The sequence below is a fragment of the Anopheles aquasalis genome, chromosome 3, assembly GCF_943734665.1.
Source record: "Anopheles aquasalis chromosome 3, idAnoAquaMG_Q_19, whole genome shotgun sequence".
Classification (NCBI taxonomy): domain Eukaryota; kingdom Metazoa; phylum Arthropoda; class Insecta; order Diptera; family Culicidae; genus Anopheles; species Anopheles aquasalis.
Window position 1 is genome coordinate 45,134,064 of NC_064878.1, and position 20,000 is coordinate 45,154,063.

Here is a 20,000-nt window from a genome sequence, read left to right on the forward strand (position 1 = left end):
TTTGGTTACTGTATCCGATCTTCCCCGGTTGGTTCCTTTGGGTTGGTTCCCCTTCAATCACCAGGCACGATCAGCAGGGCGCGCGCACCAGATTGCAATCGGTGGCGATTCGCCTCGCCGTAACGACGACATGCCTCGGCGAAGCGGGTGCGGTAATTGGGTATTAATGGCGCCGACAGCTTTAAGGGTCTTTCGTAACTAGCACCCGCTCCGTGCGCGCGTGTGACACTCCCGCTAGTACCTACCAGCATTCATCAGCGACAGAAGATTCTGTTCGCGATTCACGCGACGCTGGCCGAGGCCAGGGCAGAGGGATTTTTATTAATTCGTTCTTGGGACGCACGAACCGGCGCGCAATCAGTATGCTAGTCATGGTGCTGCGGTTGCACCGGGCTTGATTCTTTTCGACAGCCAGACCTTGATGCATGGCCAGGAATGGTTGGTATCTTGAGGAAATGATTGACGATTGATCGCGTAATGGCTTCATTCATGGGTGCAGCACGAGTGGTTAACGTTATCCCACAAAGGGATATGCATGGTTTGCATAAAATTTTGTGCTTAAGCAGTGATTGATAAATGTTATATTTCATATTTTTAGTGGCTTCACTGCTTTCCTTTGTCAACTACTGGGCTAGACGCATTTTTAAGGTCGTGCACTTAACTATACATTTTCTATGAGCTAGTGTTATGTTCTAAGCTTAACTGTTTAATTTTTCAGCTCCTTTTAATTACCTTCAATTAGTTTTTCTTTTAATTACCTTCAAACATGAGTTAAATGGCGTGCGGTTGAGCACCATTTACAAGAGACAGTTGATCCTAAACATAAGGAGTGTGTTTTATCGGAGAAAGTTTATATAGATCTGATAAAGTTTTACTATAAATTATTGCAAAAAACGGACGAAAACATGTGATGAAAACGTACGTAATTTAATGCCAAAAATGGACATAGAAACTACCAGAAAACGCAATCATTATGTAGTTTCGGAATCTTCTGATACGAAAGAAATCAAAAGAACAATTTGTCTTGCTCTGTGGCTTGCTGAATAAGAGTTTATTGGTTACGATTCCAATATTGTTTGGCCTAGAGTAGTCTTACAGTGTACATGACCACCAGATACAAGGACCTCTCAAAAAACGATAGAAACATTAACAGAAATACAAAGTTGCAATATTGTGGAGGATTGAGGAGCCAAAAATCCAACTCAAATCTAAACATCATCTTCACAAGATCTGCTTGAGCATCTGTGCTCTCAGAATTAGCTGAACTAATTACTAATCTGTTTGAATCATATCGGCAAATAAAATTACACTAGCACAAACGATGCACCTCTGGTTAGATATCCGATAGCATGTTTGAGCGAAACCAATCTACTGCATCATTCAAATCGAAATTGATCGAATGCCACAATCCGCTTTTTGTGTCGCACCGAACATGGTACAAAGCAAAGCTTTCATAGTCCTACAAGAGGTGTTTCTAGGCATTTCGCTGTGCACCGTGAAAAACGTGAAAACGGATAAAGTCGGATAGCTTGCGAATGCGATTCATTAGTAGCAGCAGCGCGCAAGGCAGCAACCGACCGCCGAGCAACCGAGCGTGTGCAAGCAACCGGAGGACCATGACCTTCTCTCACCGCCAGTACCTTAATGACGGCAGTGCGGTATCTTAATAACCGACCCGATCCCGCCTTGGAAACAATCGATTCGATTAATTGCGCATTTTTGCGTTTTTTTTTTCATTCGCTCTCGCAACAAAAACCCATCATCCTTCGCCACTCATATGACGCGCCTTGGTTTTGATCCCGTCCTTCTCACAGCTCTCGGGAGCTCGCGCGACAGCTGCGAACGGATCGGTACGAGATCGCTATTTGTGTTGCACCACCACCATCCGCCATCGTTCTGTTGCACACAATCGTGATCCATTGTTCTTCGTGATTGTGTGGCGCACCGTTTGTGACACGTGGTGGGTGTCAATGTTAATGATGCAAGCGCCTTCTCAATCCTTCGCTCTCTCGATGCCGAAATCCGAATGCAAGCCGTATACCTTTGCCCTCCTCCCTCGGCATCACATAAGCAGTCACATAACTCGCTTGCGTAGGATGATGCGCGGTGCCTGTGCAGCAGCAGCTCCACTCACTGAGGCCGTCTTGAACCGCACGTTGCGCTCTATCGGTGGAACAACCTTTTGCTGATACGCATCATGAACATGGAATTCCACCGCATTCACACGCTAACGCATGGTTCCGTTTCTTCTTCTCGCTTCTCGTTGCTGTTGCAGGCTGTGCGATGACGAGGACTATCACATGACGGATGAGAACTGCTGGACGGGCAACAGTCTGGGCGATTACACGCACCAGGTAGTGACAACGATCTGGGACAAGTACAACCCCGAGGTGGCGTACGCCGGTGACATCGAGTCGCCACACATGCGCACGCTGGTCGATCGGCTGATCAACCTCAACTCGGCAGCGACCAAAGCGGTAAGCATAACAAGACAGCACATGCCACAGCTTAGCAGCTTTCGTGACATTTATTTTGCATTCATTAATTGTTTGTTCCCCCGTTGGCATCCTGATTTCAGTTATCACCTAACACATACCGAGGAGATGTCGATAAAATGCAATCGGATATGGCGGATGGTTCGGGTGATTCCTATCCATCGGACGACGAGGAAGATGGATTCGCTGCTTCCGGTTCGGGTGAAGGTAGGTTTCCGTTGCGATCATCCCATCACCTGTCCATCTCGCAAACGATTGGCCTGTTTATTGTTTACTAATTCCTCGTTTTTCTTCTTGCTTTCGTTTCCTCCTCAAACAGGTCGATCGATAGGTGAAGAAACGATCGTCACGTCGGTATCGGGCAACGAAATCAGCTCGTCGAAACGAATCTCATCTCAGCCCTGCTGGAGTTTGCTGAGCATCGCAGCGATCCTGCTCGCGGTTCCGCGGTTGCTACAGCTGAACGATCGGTTCAGCAGGCACTGAGCAACGGCAACAGCAATCGTGCGCCAGCGCCGGCCCCAGGAACTCCAATCGTGTGCAGCACATTGAGAGAAGGCGAAAAACGTGAAAAAATCTTAGCATCTAGACTCGGAACAAGCGCGTTCTCGGTTTGTATTGTCCCGATCGTGTGAATGTTATCTATGCAACAACAACAACAAGAACAAAAAGAACATCCACAAAAGCACCCACACACCCAAGCTCCTCTTAAGATGCACCAAACACTACACTTCGAGTCGAGCGGCGAATACGACGCCCATTACGAGGACACCACCACCCCCCGCGGGCTAGCATCCTTGCTGAGCGGAAACGATGGTCCACGATCCTCTACTCGGCAGGGATGCGGCAGAATGTGAGGACCGGGTGAGAATAGTCAATATTTAGTATTGTTCCGCGAATGATCGACCCTCGGATTCGGGGTGATTGGCGATCATCAAACCACGTCTTTCCACGTCTGTTTTTTTGGGTTCGGAGGGAACGGTTCTCCGCTTTTCCCCATCCATTTTCTGGTCGATCGATCGAACCACTCTCGACGATGGGCACGATCTCCTACAGCAACCGATTGCCTGCTTGCTTTCACGTGTTGGCCATATCTAGGCAGTGGTCCTGAGCACACCATAACTCTGTAGTATACCCGCTTCCAAGGGGATAGTGCACACTGGTCGCTGTTCTCACTAGATATCGGATCCCTTTCAAGATCTCTCGTGCGTAAGATTTCATTCTGTCGGTCGGTTAGCAGAAGGAGGTGTAGAAGAAGGAGCACACAGGAGGACGCGAGCGAGGACGATGTGTGTGTTTGTGTGGTTAGGAATTGGCGCACCGTGATTCTTCCACTGTCATTAATTTGATGTTTAGCTTATTTTAATCCCAAACAAAACCGTTGCACCCGAGCGATCTGAAAACCACCTTTAACGTTTGCTCCATTGTCGTTATCATCGTTCTCGTTGTGTTTTTATTTCATGACTTTCCACCAGCTTTTTTCTTGTTAGAGAAAAAAAAAGAGAAAGCAAAGCAAAAACACAAACCCCCCTTTAGCAGAACAGCAAGTAATAATCGTAGCTAGAACATGATAAAACAAATTAAGGAAAGAGATAAAGAAATTCGAGAAGAAAACCTCCCAATATCTTACGCAAAAAAAACCAACTAGATATAACATTTCCTGTTTCTACTAATTCAACTAAAAACAGTGAAACAACAAAACTAACCGACGTAACGTTGCACAGGGTAGCGGGCTCCGGGAGGCAAAGTGGCGAATGTCACGTCCACGCGAGTGACATGAAAATATACTGTAAATATTTAACTTATAGCGAATGGATAGCGTGCGGAAGCAGATCCATTTTAGAATGCGATGCAATGCAAACGAAGGAACGGAGAAGGGGTCCGTTTGGGAGGTGGGGGGACGATCGTGTGTATCTGTGTGTGATCCAATGTGGAGCACCAACCCAATCCTACCACGGTCATGATCACGTGTCCGTGCTTCCAATTCACGTTCCATGGCGTGACTACCGCAACACAAATCCATCATCGCCATACATACATACCGAGCTAGCACACTAGTTAACAAATTATTGTCGATCGGACGGCGGTGTGGTGTGGCGTAATGGCGGATGATATCATACCATTGCACTCCGCACTGCGCATACCTCCTGAGCTACCCCTGAGAGGTGACCGGTTCGATGTTGCTGGGAGTCTCAGGCGAATTCTCTAGCCAGTAAGAAGCCCTAACCTTCATACCTCTCTCTCTCTTTCTCTCTATCTATCTCTCTACTTTTCTATCTCTATTTCTCGTTGCGTATGGTGCGTACTACCGAAAGGGAAGAAGTTCTATTTCGGTGGGAGAAATGTTTCCCGTTTTTGCTATCCGCAACAATCAGCAACAGCCACGTATACGCACCTCGTTTGATGTCCAGGTTGACGTCATGTCGTCACGATGTTATAGATTAGAGTTCACAATTATGAATCAAACGCCCCCATCCTTTCTTGCTAATTGCACAGCGCCACAACTCTAATACAATGCCGCATCCTAGTGTAATCAAGTGCGAGTTCAAGCTGAACTTAAATACTCCATGCTCCATGGGCCATTATACTGCTGTACGTCTGGAGTCCGGAAGGACGACAATCTATCTCTATCTCGGTTGTTCCTTATTCGAATGTAACCCGTGTGGCGTGTCGAATGGTGCATGATGTTTGTTTGTTTTTCTTGATTACACTTTTGCGCGAAATGTACAGGACGATCAGATGATCCTTTTCGTTCGGTACTGAGCTAGAGCGAGCTACACTTCCACTGCACAGAGTATCGTATCGGCAACACGAAGAATCAACCCGAAACCCGAAAGCACGTGCGCACCATCTGTGATCGTCGTACTATGGGAATGTTTTGGGGGGGGGGGGGGGGGGAAACAAGCAATGCGTAACGAATCAACACCCAAACAAACAGATGCAAGGACGCTAAAAGCAATTAGGTGTTGGAATCAGGGATGTGGAGTGACCACCAGAAAGCTCCCCGGTATCAGGTCGTCGGAAGAACGGTGAAAAGAAGCTGGTGGAATAATTTATTGTTATTAGATTGTTGTTTAGCCGTCAGTAGCGATCCGCCGTCACCACCGTGATCCGTGTGGCAATGCTCCAAAAAAAAAAACAAAACGCGACCGCGACTTTCACGACATTGCACCCAACTGGCTTAACACTCCGGCCACACGGTGCACGCACAGTATTCCTGAATGATAGAACACACTAATAAGAGTACAGCTGCAACCTGTCCCCGAACCTAGACGTTGGTGTAAAGTTGTTATGGTGCCATGAACGATAATGTTTCGATAAACGAGGAGTTGTTGCGTTGTTAAGGAACGCGAACACATCTCCAAACACAGCAATGCTCATGTAGAAGAGTAGAAAAGCGAAAGGAGAAATGAAGGTGAGAAAGAAGTAAAATGCACCTCTCCGGGATCAAGGATGCGGGCACAGACACACTAAAAAACGGGGAAAAGGAAAATGAAGAGAAAAAAAAATCCGGCTTCATGAAGCAGCAGAATCCCGAATGCGAAAACGAAAGAATACAAAACCAATGGAAAACAAAACAAAAGCGGAATAGGTGAATAGAAAACAATGCGGATGGAAAAAATGAATGCTTATTCCAGTTCCAGTGATATATATTAGATACGTAGGATTTGCAATTATGATTTGCTTTATAAGTTTCGCGAATGGTCAAAAACTGAAGAATGCGCGCTCTCAATACCAAGGTGAAGCAGGGGAGGGGAAGGGGGAGAGGTAGTGGTCCCCGTTTCGGCACATCCTCCACAGTTCGGTTCCGGTTCCGGGCCGGATCGGCAAAATTCGAGTCATTATTATAGACAGTGCAAAAAATGGTGCAAAAGAAAAAAAAGATTGAAACGACAGGCGAAACAAGTGGCGACAAAGTGAAGCGAGCGTTAACAATCCATTTGATTTCGGGTTCGAGTTTTCCAATCATTTCCCTTCGGTTTTCCACATCTAGGATTTTTCCACCAACCCACTTTAAGCAGCTTCTGGGTTATCAGTATGTTACGTCTGTTTTTTTTTTTTTTTTGAGAATGGAAAACATTAAGCGAACACGCCGCGTACAGCCAGAGCAGGGCGCAGGGCGAGTAAAAACCACGAAATCGGTTGCCAAAAAGAAAACAAAAGTCGGGATTTTATCAATCCCGGACGATGACGATGATGGAAAAGTTTTCCTGATGCCCAGCGCTTCGCTTTACGCTGGTGTAGCGTTATGAGCGGAACTGGGAACTGGGTCTTTAAAAGATAAAATTACCGAACTATAAAAATAAGGAAACCGTGGAAATGTTTGAGGGGGATTTTGGGGAAGGGGATCGATTGGTGGGGGGTATCGTCACCACCAAAATGGAAACGGTACGGAGGGAAGTTGAATTGTAAATTGCGGGGGAAAAGAAGAAAAACGAACGGTGAAGGACGAACTCCGAAGAGGGAAACTGGTGGGAGCAAGCGCGCAGCTGTCAACATCTGTATTTATCTAATAAATACAGTTCAGAACAGGAAATTAAATTAATTTAACGGCAAAAAAAAACAAACAAAACAAACCATGGTTAAACAAGGTAGGCACCCTAGGAAGGTAATAATATAAAGCAAAAAAGTATATTCATATAAAGGAAGGATGAATGCAAGAGCAAGGAAGTGCTGTGTGCGAGAAGCGAAGCGATGAGACAGAAAGAAAGAGAGAGAGAGAAGCTCCGATCGCAAATCCGGAAGGACGCTTCAAAGGGCGGTTGTCGTTGATGGTTGATGGCGAAGCGATGGCATGCGCGAGCGTGTGTTGTGTATAATATGTAGGCAAATAGGATACGATATGTTTTCGAAACAAAATAAAGTGGAGAAAAAACAGAAAAACCAATTACAATTACAATCGAACGACCGATCACCTGGCGGACCGAACTGAGCCGACGGCCAATAGCAATAAAACCATCGCGAGGAAACGCCTCGATCGAGCAATATCGATCGCTGATCGCGTATGGCTAGCCGGGCCACCGACCATCACCCCCACCCACCATTACCACGGAAAAGGATATCCAATCCAACATCAATCCGTCATCCGATCGTTCAGCATGGTTATGTAATAAATGCATGCGTAACGGTGGGAGGAAAGTGGATGGGCGTGGGTGGTGTGGGTGGTATTGATCGATTTCGGGACGGGACGTCACGGTTCGCGTAGCTTGTCCCTTCGCACGTTCCTCTTCTAGGGGCGATGTTTGCGAAAAGTTAGCTAAAACCAGAAACCACACGACAAACTACAACAATAAGCTGGTATTGTGAATAAGGAATGGAAAACAACAATAAACATATTATTCTGAGCGAATAAAACAAGAATTGCCAACTGGAAGCATCGTGTCCGTTTATTTGTGGGGTGCTTTCATTTCCGAAAGTTTGGCCTTGTCTATTCTACTACAGTAAGTAATTGCTATGAAGTCTTATTTTTCATCAATTTATTAAATTTTCCATAATTCCTGTCGTCTTTGTTCATTTTATATCTATACATAGATGTTAAGCGAGGACCAATGTTTATTTGTAACAGAAAGAAACCCCTATTTGGGATTTTATGTATCGAAACCATCAGATTTTTGCCGTTTTTCGTAACTATCACATTAGAGTAGAACTGTTCAATAATGGTAGGATACAGTTTGATGAAAATATTATGTATACTGAATTTTAATATGTTGTTTCGTTCAAATCTTTTTAGTTACTAACCATTAAACATCTCCTTTAGGCTTTTCAGGAGTCTCTGCGACGCTATTTTTTCTTCACTACTATTATTGGACAACTTTTAGGAAATGTTTACTATTCCTAAAACCTTTCTATTCATGGTAATGGACAAAACCAGTTGTCCCCAACGTTAGAACATAGTTCAACGAATCCAAACACTGCCATCAGATCCTCGATCCACGCTATCATGCCACCGGTCATCACGGTAAACTTTATTCCGTTTTATGTTAGTTATTTACTCACGTGACTGATAAACAGTCAAACGACGCATAAATTGCTTCTCCATTGCACCGTGTACCAGCTCGTGTAGCGCGATACGCGAACGCAAACGAAAGGACTCCAGCCTTCCAGCTTTCGTTTGCTTTGCCCTGGAACTGGCTGGATAGTAAGGCTGCCACTAAGCAAACAAACGCACCGATGTCCACGTTGCATCCTGATGTGCATGTGTGTGAATTAGTGAATCCAGCGACCGGAAAGCAAAAAAACCCCATGTACTGCTCCAGAGCAGTTGGCAGGTTGATCCAAACCTCTCTCTCTCTAGTGCCAACCAGCACCCCTGACCTAGGACGCAGTGTTGAAGCCCCGTCCCAATGGTGTAACCGAATGTAACTAGGTCAGGGATCCGTTGATCCGATGCCAAAAAGTTGGCTGATTTATTGGTGAATGTGGCGTCACCACCGGTCACTCCAGGGACCTTCAACGAGCGCCCCAGGACGAGCAAAAGCTGCCACTAGGCTCGCGCGAATGCAGCCCGCAGCGATGCTCTCAACACATCCAGCGGACACCAAAAAAAAAGGCCGAAAAAATGACCCTGTTCCCGGTGCCAATGCTGCGCAATCCCATAAAAAATGAAGGCGCCCAGGGAAATGGTTTTCAAACGAAAAAAAAAAAGAAAAAAAGGCAGATGAGCCCGGTGCATCTCGATCCACCCATGGACACTGCGGACGCGAACTCTTGCCGGGTACGGGGGGAAAACATGTTTTTAATGACTTTTGTTGTTTTCAAAAATCTTGCCCACGAGGGTGGTGGGGAGAATAAAAAAAAGTGCCACACTGTCCCTGGCATGAAATTCAAAACAAGTGCACACCCCCGCCACGCACCCACCAGCGGAATTGGTCTGTTGCTCCGGCCGCTCTCCCCTCCTCTCCTGCGGCTTATCGCTATCAATTTCGACCGCCACCAAAGTGTCACCGGCAGAGCGCATGGTAGGGCGGGATTTTTCTGGCGAAGTGAATTTATCATAAAAATAAGTCTCCACCGCACCGTAAAATGTAGGCCAAACAGAACAGCAGCCTCTGTGTCCCCCCTCCCCCGGTGGTTGGAGCCCATTCGCTGCAGATCCTTGCTCGTGGCCGGAGTTTGTTTGTGCGTCACCGTCGTTCGTTTTTTCGACATATTTTCCCCCCTTCCGCGTTGATTTGCTGTTTTGGAATCGGAATGGGGTGCTGCTGAGTTTCTTAGATAAATAAATAGCGGCCAGTGCGGTGCGACCGGTGGCATAGGCCAAAAAACGGTGCCAAGTGGCATAGATATAGAGGAAGGTAAAAGTGATCATCGATGAAATGGAGCAGCGATGGCGCTAGTATGGAAGTGGTCAACCATCATTCTACTTCTCTTCGTACTAGCATCGCTTTTCTAATATCCCACATTTTGCTCCTACATTCCACGAAGCAACGGGAAGAGAAATATCACGAAAATGTATTATAAAAATTCAGAATTGCTTCCTTTATCACTTCTCTCCTCCCTCCGGCCCTGTTTCCCACCATCTTGAGTGCACTTTAAAGCACAAATACGGCACATCAGTTCTCGATAGACGCATAAAGCAAACACTTGGCGTTGGCTATGGATTGGCCTCGGTCGGAATCGAACCGCAGATACCGCACCGCCTGCTTGGAGATGATGGATTTTTTTCTTTCCTTCGTGAATAGAACGCAGGCTACTGGATCAACAACATTCTTCTAGTCAGCTAGTCAGCGGGAAAAAACCGAAAGGGGAGCCGAAAAGCGAGGGGGATGTTCTGTTCTGTTGTCGTGGTCGTGGACAGAGTGGCGCCATGGCGCGTGTGGTCTCCTTCGTATCGATCGGCCACGCCATCGGGCAGCCCCGAAAACGGTACTAGCCGGCTCCGCTCGTATGGCCAGCTATTGGCGCGACCATCTTCGACTGCGTTTCGCGGCGATTCCGGAACGAATTGATTCCTCTGCTGTTTCCCTGTGCGTTAGTTTGACCTGGTTTTAGTGCGTGTTGTGGAGAGTTCCGCTGGCTGATTATCCACCTAGCCGTCACCATAACGACGTCAGAGTAGCGCTGGCGAACAATTACATTCTGGTACATTTGGTGGAAGAAACCGCGGTACAACGGATACGTGTTGGTTCAAAGAGAAGCGCCGTGAGGATGATGAACGTGAATCCGCCATCAGGTTAGTGTATTCGGTTCGCCACCCACACTCGCAGCCTCCAATAACATCCAAGATCCGGCGAGGCCGGCTGGTACATAGCTCGTTCGCTCGCCCTCGCTAAAACAGCTACGGATGGTTGGAAAAGATGTGATTTTGATCCTTTTTCAACAGACCACGAGAGCGAGCGAGAAAGAGAGAGAGAGAGAGAGAGAGAGAGAGAGAGAGAGAGAGAGAGAGAGAGAAGGAGAGAGAGAAGGAGAGAGAGAGAGAGAGAGAGAGAGAGAGAGAAGGAGAGAGAGAAGGAGAGAGAGAGAGAGAGAGAGAGAGAGAGAGAGAGAGAGAGAGAGAGAGAGATTGTGTGTGGGCAAAAGGGGATCAAGAAGAGGTCATTCGTCGTCATGGGTAGTGTGATGTGCAATGAGTTCGTATCGCCGGTTCGCATTTTGGTTCGATTGCTGCTTGGATGCTTCGAGGCAGAACGCGCGCGCCCCCATCAGCACTGCGGCCACACCACCTTCTTCTTCAATCCGAGTGACACGATTTTCTCCGTCCTCCGTCCGCGACCAAATGTCACTCGCCCACTCACGGCCGGTGGGTCGGTCCCGGTTCCACGCCAATGGAGCGAAAATACTGTTTATAATTATTATCAATGTTGGAGCATAAATCGTGATTTATACTCCCATCGGCCATCGGGGCCATCATCATTCCGGTTTGAGGGGGGGGGGGGGGGGGGTGGAAGGGGCCCTTTACCTCATGCGTGCTGTGTGTTCTTTGGGGATTGGGGAGAGTAGGCGGCACTTTAATGAACGCAAAACAGTGCCGAAAAAGGTGATTATGGATGGCAATGGTTGTGGGTTGTGTCTTGACGATTGACGCAGGGGATGGGTACCCCGCTGTGAGGGGGCTCTTTCAGTAACTTCCGTCACCGTGGAGAGGGTGATCGTTGGTTGGAAATAGGATTAGCTTAGCGACCGAGCGCGTTTCGGGAACTGGTACTTTCCCTTCAAAATTAGGTAATTAGGATGTTACGCAAATCGGCAGCGTGGGTTCCAGCTCAAGGGAAGGATCATGGAAGTTGTTTGCTGTTGGATTCGCTTGAAGCCATTAATCGATGTGGTGCGATATGCTTCGACTGCGTTAACTGGTGAGATGGTGACCTGGGAGAAGGGCGTTGAATTAACAAATTTACTCCCTACATGCTGGTTGGTGGTCGTTGGTTGACAGAAAGTTATTTTCAATATGTTATCTACACAAGTAAAATAGGAATATTTTAAGATCATTTGTTAGAAGGTACGTTAAATAGAAAACAAATAATCACTAATCCTTTTATGGCTTGAAAAAGTTCCGACGGGGAAGTTTTCCACTAATAGAAAAGAACAACAAGGCTGTTCGAAGGGATCTATTTTATTATTTTTATAAGTTATTAAACTTATTGCATTAAACATGTTATATAAACTAAAATTTGTAAAGCACTGTAGAGCGTCTAATATAAGACGCACTCGTCACTCTAATTTAAATTAAGCCAGTCAGAAATGGCGTTCTTAAAAAAAGGATTATCTTTCAAAGTGCTGTAGGCAGGAATTAAATTTATTAATAATATAGAGTTATGACACTTTTATAAGAGGTCCTTGTAGCAAGATATATCCAACATCTGTTGGTATCAGATGGATGATAAACATTGTACAGGACTGTGGCAACACGAAACTCTTCAAAAATGATCCTTTTTGGCCATGTGATTGTAGTAATCTCTTTATTAGTACAAATGCGAAATTTTCCGAGTACTGTTCGAACAAATTAAGGACACCAAATTAGTCTACTATTCCCAATTTTTATGAAAAAAACATCTGGTAAATGGAAGGAGAATTGTTTGCTATCGATGTCAATCGATCATAACGGATCTTCTGTAGTAATTTTGGTATCAAAAGAAATTATTACCATAGAGAACAGATAAGAAATTCTGTGCTGCGAAACCTATTTTAAAACTTCTCACAAAAACCTTTTGATAGAAAATACCAAATACTTCTCGTACATAAAATTGAATCCTTTATCTCGAGATGGAATTTAGATCCACACCCATGCCCCGCAAATCAGTTTATTGTTTTGTAAATCAAACCACAAGATTAGGTGCTGGTCAGAAGCCCAGAGTGAGGTGTCCTATTATTGGTTTCATGCAACACCGGTAACCACCGGTCGCTGTGTTCTCGTTGGCGACATGGTTAATCAGTATTCCAGCCCGCTCGCGCCACAGGAGCACCAAGAACGGGAATCTCCGTAACTCCCACGAATCACCCGGAAAGTGACAAATCGCATAAACACCGCTACTTAATTACGGGCACCGTGTGGAGCAACGGGTGGTTAGCTGCTGGAGTCTGTCTGTCGAGTGCGGGGCATGGAAATTTGATGGATGAATTACCTTTCCTGGAATTGCAGAACGCAAACGGGGTCCACACGGTTTTATGATGGGACTTTTTGGGAATGGGACACCATCGTTCGTGCATCAAAAATCGACCATAGCCACCCCCGACCGGCCCCAATAATGGCTCATTAATCAAGGCAGTTAATTTTCGGCCCTTAAACACAGGGCGCTCGAGTGAGGAGGGAGGAGTGGGCGAGGGAAGGCGCCATTAAAGCCATAAAAACTGAAAGCTCCCTTCAGCCCTTTTGCAATAAGGCAACGTAAAGGCAACGGACCGGAGTGCCTAGAATGGTCAATTTTGGATTAGCAAGGTGGTTGATGTTGCGGTAATAAAAGCGTGTCGATCGGGTGTCGCATGGAATTAGCAACAACAAGAAACTCCATCAAAACAGCGAAATTATCAATTCTCAAACGCTGCCACGTGATATTTCAAACGTTAAACAGACAGTCAGATAATAAAAAGTAATTGTTTAAATTAAAATTATACCCTACCCATAGGAAGCTTATCTCAATTATGTTCCTGTAAATTGCATATTTTACAAGTAGCATTATTGAAAAAAAATAATGTGTTAAGGTATATTAAATCATGCTAAAATATTGTAGAATATGGGTAAACATGGACATCAAAGCATGGAATGGCAAATGTTTACACAGCGCAATAAGAAATCTTCTTTAAATATTGTCGATGGGATTGAAACTTGTTCAAGTGTTAATAACCCACCATTACGATTTTATTGGGCAACATCGATTCGTTGAGATTGTCCAGTTTATGACTGAGTGATTTCATAATCATTCGATGATCGGATAAGGATGTACTTTAACATTTAAGTTAGTAGATCAGTGTTGGTTCAGTAAACAATCGATTCGCGGATGAAACTGTACCACATAAAATCAATCGATGATTAAACATCAGGAATGCATTCTTTCGAGTATCAAATGTTTGCTCCACAATCACCGAATTTCTCATTTTACAGCAGCACATATTACATATCCTTTTACAGCAGTACATTTTAGAGCAGTGTCCATAGCACGATAAAAAACATTTTTACGAACTCCCCGCCCTCCAGCAGAGTTTATGCAGTCCAATAACTTTACAATCTACTTGGAACGCGCTGGATAGATTCCACTTTTAATTGATTGTTTTATGACGGTTACGGCGACTTCCGCATTGACACCTAAATCAATAATTCCCACCATGGAGTCCGGTTTTATCGCCATCCCAATTCCCTTCGGAGACCTAGAATTGATTTACAGCGATGGCACTTCCCTTAGATATTAAAGCATTCTATTCAATAAGCAAATAACTACTAGACATGCGCCATTTCAAGCAAGACGAGATAATATTAAAGCTACATTGGCCTGGGCCGTCGCTTTTGAAATTTGCCATAATCGTTTTGCCGAAGTAATCCGCTGGGGAGTAGAACATAAATCAAGACAACCAGCCAGCCAGCCAGCCAGTCAAGTGTAGTGCGTATGCATTTGCATGAGCTCCACGGATTTAACGTGGTCGTTAAATTTCAATGCTTCGTTAACGACTTCTCTCAGTGCTGTGCGTGTTTGGCATTACCTCCAACATGTTTGCAATCCTCGAATTGACTACAATCGGACGCCGTATGATGTTTAAGCAAATTAGTTCGATTGAAGGAGGAGATAATGTTGACCAATGAATAGTCAAAGTTACCTTTGATTTTGATTTGAGTTAAAAGTCAAAGCCAACAATGATTGATGAGTCTTCCATTCAAATTCAACCAATTTGTCACCAATCTTAACAGCCTTTTTCAGTTAGCAGTCTATTCAAAAAAGTTTATTGAAACACACTTAAAATACAGTTGCTAAAACGTTACTGATTATTGGTGAAACACGGCACAAAAGCGACGTTCGGTACATTAATGAAAAAGATTCATCCAACTCAACGCATTGAGGACATACACAACTTTTTACGAAACATCTACGGCACTTAAATCAACAAAATGTTCTAAATTATAAAAGAAATCAATAGAAGGATGATAGTTCGCATCGGTGATACTTCTAGAATACGCAATATGATGCGACCACGCAAACGATCTTAGATAAAGGTGATCTTTGTTCGCGTCTGGTTGATCTGCCACACGTTCAGTTCCTCGTACTCCTCGATGCACGCCTCAACCTCATCCGGTTTGTAGCCCTTCGTCGTACAGCGCTCCATAATGTCTGACATCTTGACCGTTTTGTTTTCACCCGCCAGCTCCCGGACCAGGGCAAAGATCTTATCGGACGTGTTTTGGACGCTGGGGAAACAGAAAAGAGAGGTTAGTACGATCGTATAGAAACAGTCATGACAATCAGAGCCCACTACGCGATACTTACTGCGTTACTCGTTGTTCCGTTTGGTTTAGCGAATCCTTTGACATTTCTAGCAGGCGCAGCGCTTCCTGTACATCGTCCTTATCCACCGTATCGGCCAACCGTAGACGAGCCAGGGCCGTAGAGAGACGCAGAATACCGAGCAAGTTACGGGCCGAAGTGAACGTCATGTCACGGCTGTTACGAGCCTCTCGGCGTAGCTCCACGTACGCATTGACGATGTAATCCGTTAGATCCGGCGAAATGACGGGCATCTTCCGCTTGCACAGCGCAATGTACCGCCGAATGAGGGACATATCGAGTGTCTTGATGCGCGATGGTGGTTGCTTTCCGTGGCTATGCACGAACGTAATATGCTTCGCGAGCCGCAGATCATTGTCACGATCAGGAATGTCCTGAATAAGCCAAAGCAAATCGAAACGTGACAGCAGAGCCGCCGGTAGCTGAATGTTCTGTTCGATCGTACGCCGTGGGTTGTACCGACCGTAGGCCGGATTAGCGGCGGCCAAAATGGAGACACGCGCATTCAAGCACGTCATAATGCCAGCCTTTGCGATCGAGATCGTTTGCTGTTCCATTACCTCGTGGATCGAAACACGATCCGCTTCGGCCATCTTATCAAACTCGTCAATACAACATACGCCCTGATCGGCCAGCACAAGAGCGCCACCTTCGAGGATCATCTCTCCGGTTAGCGGATCCTTCATAACGGCTGCCGTCAAACCGACACCGGACGAACCACGCCCGGTCGTGTACTGGCTACGGACGGCCAATCGATCGATGTAACCGAGCAGTTGCGACTTGGCCACTCCGGGATCTCCCATCAGACAGATGTTGATGTTACCACGAATCTTCATTCCATCCGGGCTACGATCGAGGCCTCCGACGAGCAATAGCAGCAGCGCTTTCTTCACATCCAAATGACCGTAAATCTCGGGCGCTAGACTGCTGGCAATGCGGGTGTAGAAATCGTCCTTGGCCAATTCATCGAGCTCTTCCTGCGTGAGCTCATTGCTTTGGTCTCCATCATCCGATTTGTTTAGGCAAACGATCCTATGAGCATCGACGAACGTTTCACTCAACAACCCGGACACGACCGCCCGAAAGCCCGTCTTTTGAATGGGCAAGAAGATACCAGTGACGACCACATGGTCACCGGGTTGCGCACTCCGAGTCGTCTCCCCTCGGCACATGACCGTCAACGAGCGAGGAATGTGTCCCACCGGTACCTGGTCACTGTGTTCCTGCATCTTGAGCTCCTGGAACTTGACGAACTTGGAGCCGCGCGTCTGCAGATACAACCGTCCGCCGGCCTTGTTCACCCGGCAGTCCTCCGACGGACAGTCGACGGTCGGCCGGAAGCTCATCGAAGTAATCGGTTGGTAGGTCTCGGAACCACAGCGATCGCACGTGTACGTTGCGACCGTCATCATTGGCTTCACCTCGGTACAGCGCGTTACGATACCACGCACCGTCACCAGCTTGCCGATGCTGTCCGCTTTCACGTCACGAATCGAAAGTGCCTTCGAAGCACTCGGAGCCTTGAAGTACACATCGTACCGCTTTACCAGCTCCATCGGGATCGCATTTCTTGGGTCGCGCGAATCGTTCGGGTTGTGCAGACGGCCCTGCATCATCAACCGATGCTCGATGAAAATGTCCAGCGTGTCCTTGTGCGCCACTTCGTGCTCTTTGTACGAGGGAAGCAGCTCGAAAACGGCATCCGAGAACAGCTTTACGTAGCGCCGGGAGTTGGCCTGCATCGCTTCCGCCAGCTCATCCCGATAACTGGCCACATCGTCCAGATCGACGGTCAGCTGGATCTGCTCGCGATGGGCAATTTTGGTCATCTGTCGTGCGTAGACGAAGTTTTTTTTTCCATCATCCTCCTCTCGGTAGAACTCGGCCAGGAAGGACTTGATCGTTTCTGTGCGCGTCGATCGCGAAAGTCGCGGTTAGTTTTCTAACTAAATGTTATCCTACACAGTAACCATACTTACCCTTATCGACGGCGTAGTCTCGCTGCATTTTCAAATTGATTTCCTTTGGAATGAGGTAATATAGAACAGTATCTTTTCCGCAGTTTTATCTAAGCTCACTTTCAGAACGCCGCTTGGAAAATCGTTAACGAAAAACAAATGGCGTAAAAATCGCGCCAAAGCCACCCCAGGTGACATTAACCCAGCTAACCGCACCAGATCCAAATCGCATGGTCAAAATCGTTTATTCTCCCATAGTTATCCCTGGGCAATTATTGCCAAAATATATGTTTGTAGCACGTAAATTACAACAAAAAAATTATGTAAATTTATAAACGGTTTGAAACTATTTTTTCATCAGCACTAGCTCTCAAATTATGCACGAAAGCGATCGCTTCCATTTACTGATGATTTTGGTTCATTGGGGGCGTCAGTAGCAGCTGTCAAGCGGGCTATGAAAAAGGAAAAGAAGAAGAAGAAGAAGATAAAGGAGCCAGAAATTATTTATTTGCATAAAAAGCAGTTAAATTGCAAGATATCACTAAATAAATAACGCGAAGAGTTGTTAGCTCTGCTGCGCTGAGCGTTTGCTAAATCACGGTGCTGTTATAGCGCGTCTGTGAATCTCGAGATCGCAGCGATAAGGATTATTCAATCTACAACTCGCTGTGTTGTGAGTTTGCTGACGACAGCGAAGACGACACCGAAATCGTGACGAAATCGTGCTCAACGCAAAAGCAGAAATTATTGATACGTGGATCCAGCGAAAGTAGTTTGCAAATCCGGCAACCTTTGGTGAGGAAAACGACGATCCAGTTTTTTAGAAAGGTAAGGCAAGGTATTCTGCGTAGAATTCCTCGTTGGCCGAACATTTCCTTACTTTGTTCCGGGGACAAAAAAATCGATAAAAGACGAAAGTCTGAATCATCAAAACAATACACTGGCTGTTGTTTTGGTCCCGTGAAAGTGTCGTTTGAGTTTCTTCTTTTTTCACTGCTGTTACAGCACAACCGTAAAAAAACATTAATTTCATTATTTCACCGTTGAATTCGCTTTATCAAAAGTAATTATAAATCACATGATCAAAATTTGGCCAAACCTTTCGTGTTTGAAGGTCATGCGACATTAATCCAACTATCCTTTGGTTTCATTTTAGTTACCGGTGGTGCTACTAGGCAACAGAAGGAACAGACAGACCAACGTACGCGATGCCGCCGACAAATAATCGGCCGGATGAGTTACCGCCACCGAAGGCGGATTTTAGTGCGCCGCCACCGTACGAAGCACACGATACACAGTGCGATGAGTACGGTCGTCAGCATTCGGGCGGCGTACCGGTTCCGGAGCTGACTACCAAGCTGCCGACCTACGAGGAGGTACAGATGGAAAAGATGATCAACCATGAGCTACCGTTGCCACCGATGCCACCGCCAATGCCACCACCACCACCGAGCATTACGTCGATGGGCCGTGGTCCGGTCGTACCGGGAGGGCCGCAGGTTACGTTCATCGCCATTGATGCCGATGGCGAGAACATTAGCGCTGACAACAGCCTACTTGGCACGGATATCGTCTTTGTGACTGCATTCCTCATTGCGTTCCTGTTCAACTGGATCGGATTTCTGGTGCTGACCTGTTTCTGCCACACGATTGCCGCTCGCTATGGTGCCCTGTCCGGCTTTGGGCTGTCGCTGGCCAAGTGGACGCTGATCGTGAAACACTCGACCGATTTCGCTTCGCACGAAAACTCCTGGCTGTGGTGGTTGATCATGGCGTTCGGCTTTTTGATCTGCGTCCGGGCTCTGGTGCAGTACATCAGCATCAAGCGCACCTGGCGGCTGCTGTCCACCTCCGCGCAGGAGCGATTGCTATTTTTCTACTAAAAAAACAGGTGCACTTCACATGCGCGCTAATATAGTTGAAACACCCAACCACGGGTCCGTGGAGGGTCTTTTAACGCCCCGGGGGCGATCTCTCAATGTTCCCACAATGTGTGTGAGTGTGTGAATTGACGCGTTTTCCCCCCACATCCCCAACTCTAGGGCCAGCAGACACCACGCCTTCTGGGTTTTACCTTTTGAAACCAGATCCTATGTTGCACCAATTTCCCGGTTGGCCATGTCTTCCTTCTTTTCCTATCCATGCGCCATACCATCATGTGATTGCAATCAAAGTAGCACATTCAACCCAGATATCCACCTCTTGGATTTTTACTATAAACACTCCACACATCTGCACCTCTTCGCAGAGTCTCTCCAGTTTTGGATTCTGTTAACTGTTATTTGGTATATTGCTTATAGCTAGTTTTCGTTATCTTTCATGTTTCTTATTAAGGTATCGGAATCATGCACACTCGCACACAAAATGGACACATATTCACTTTCACCCCACTTTATTGGTCGCTATGAGACAAGTTGGCTGGATGATGTGTTGCTAGGAGCAGAGTAGATTTGGTGTAAAAATGGATGCTATTTTAATGGTCATAGATGATGCGGTGGCTACTGTCGACTAATAGTAGTGGGCAACTACACATTATACACACACAAAAAAACACGTACACAACACACAATCACAAATTTGCGCCACACAAAACCACATAAATGTGCTGTTGGACA

General features: G+C 46.2%; 3 protein-coding genes across 6 annotated transcripts in view; 2 read left to right on the forward strand and 1 right to left on the reverse strand.

Annotated features, from left to right (window-relative positions):
• LOC126577273 (division abnormally delayed protein) overlaps positions 1 to 6,967 on the forward strand; it is a 120,468-nt gene extending 113,501 nt beyond the window's left edge. For all 4 annotated transcript variants that reach the window (XM_050238768.1, XM_050238767.1, XM_050238769.1 and 1 more), the window contains exons 7-9: positions 2,276 to 2,477; positions 2,579 to 2,702; positions 2,815 to 6,967. In XM_050238768.1, the coding sequence (XP_050094725.1) occupies positions 2,276 to 2,477; positions 2,579 to 2,702; positions 2,815 to 2,981 (493 nt within the window). In that variant the 3' untranslated portion in view covers positions 2,982 to 6,967. The remainder of the gene's footprint in view (positions 1 to 2,275; positions 2,478 to 2,578; positions 2,703 to 2,814) is intronic.
• Positions 6,968 to 14,859: 7,892 nt separating this feature from the next.
• Positions 14,860 to 17,519, reverse strand: LOC126577272 (DNA replication licensing factor Mcm7). The gene is made up of 3 exons (XM_050238766.1): positions 17,407 to 17,519; positions 15,410 to 17,333; positions 14,860 to 15,330 (listed from the first exon to the last, which is right to left on the reverse strand). The coding sequence occupies exons 1-3, from the start codon at positions 17,432 to 17,434 to the stop codon at positions 15,129 to 15,131; spliced, it is 2,154 nt and encodes a 717-aa protein (XP_050094723.1). The 5' UTR covers positions 17,435 to 17,519; the 3' UTR covers positions 14,860 to 15,128.
• A 338-nt stretch (positions 17,520 to 17,857) lies between these two features.
• The window catches only part of LOC126577293 (NEDD4 family-interacting protein 1), a 2,517-nt gene continuing 374 nt past the window's right edge, over positions 17,858 to 20,000 (forward strand). Inside the window, exons 1-2 of the mRNA XM_050238801.1 lie at positions 17,858 to 18,213; positions 18,542 to 20,000. The exon at positions 18,542 to 20,000 is cut by the window's right edge and continues 374 nt beyond it. Of these exons, the coding sequence (XP_050094758.1) occupies positions 18,594 to 19,268 (675 nt within the window). The 5' untranslated portion in view covers positions 17,858 to 18,213; positions 18,542 to 18,593 and the 3' untranslated portion in view covers positions 19,269 to 20,000. The remainder of the gene's footprint in view (positions 18,214 to 18,541) is intronic.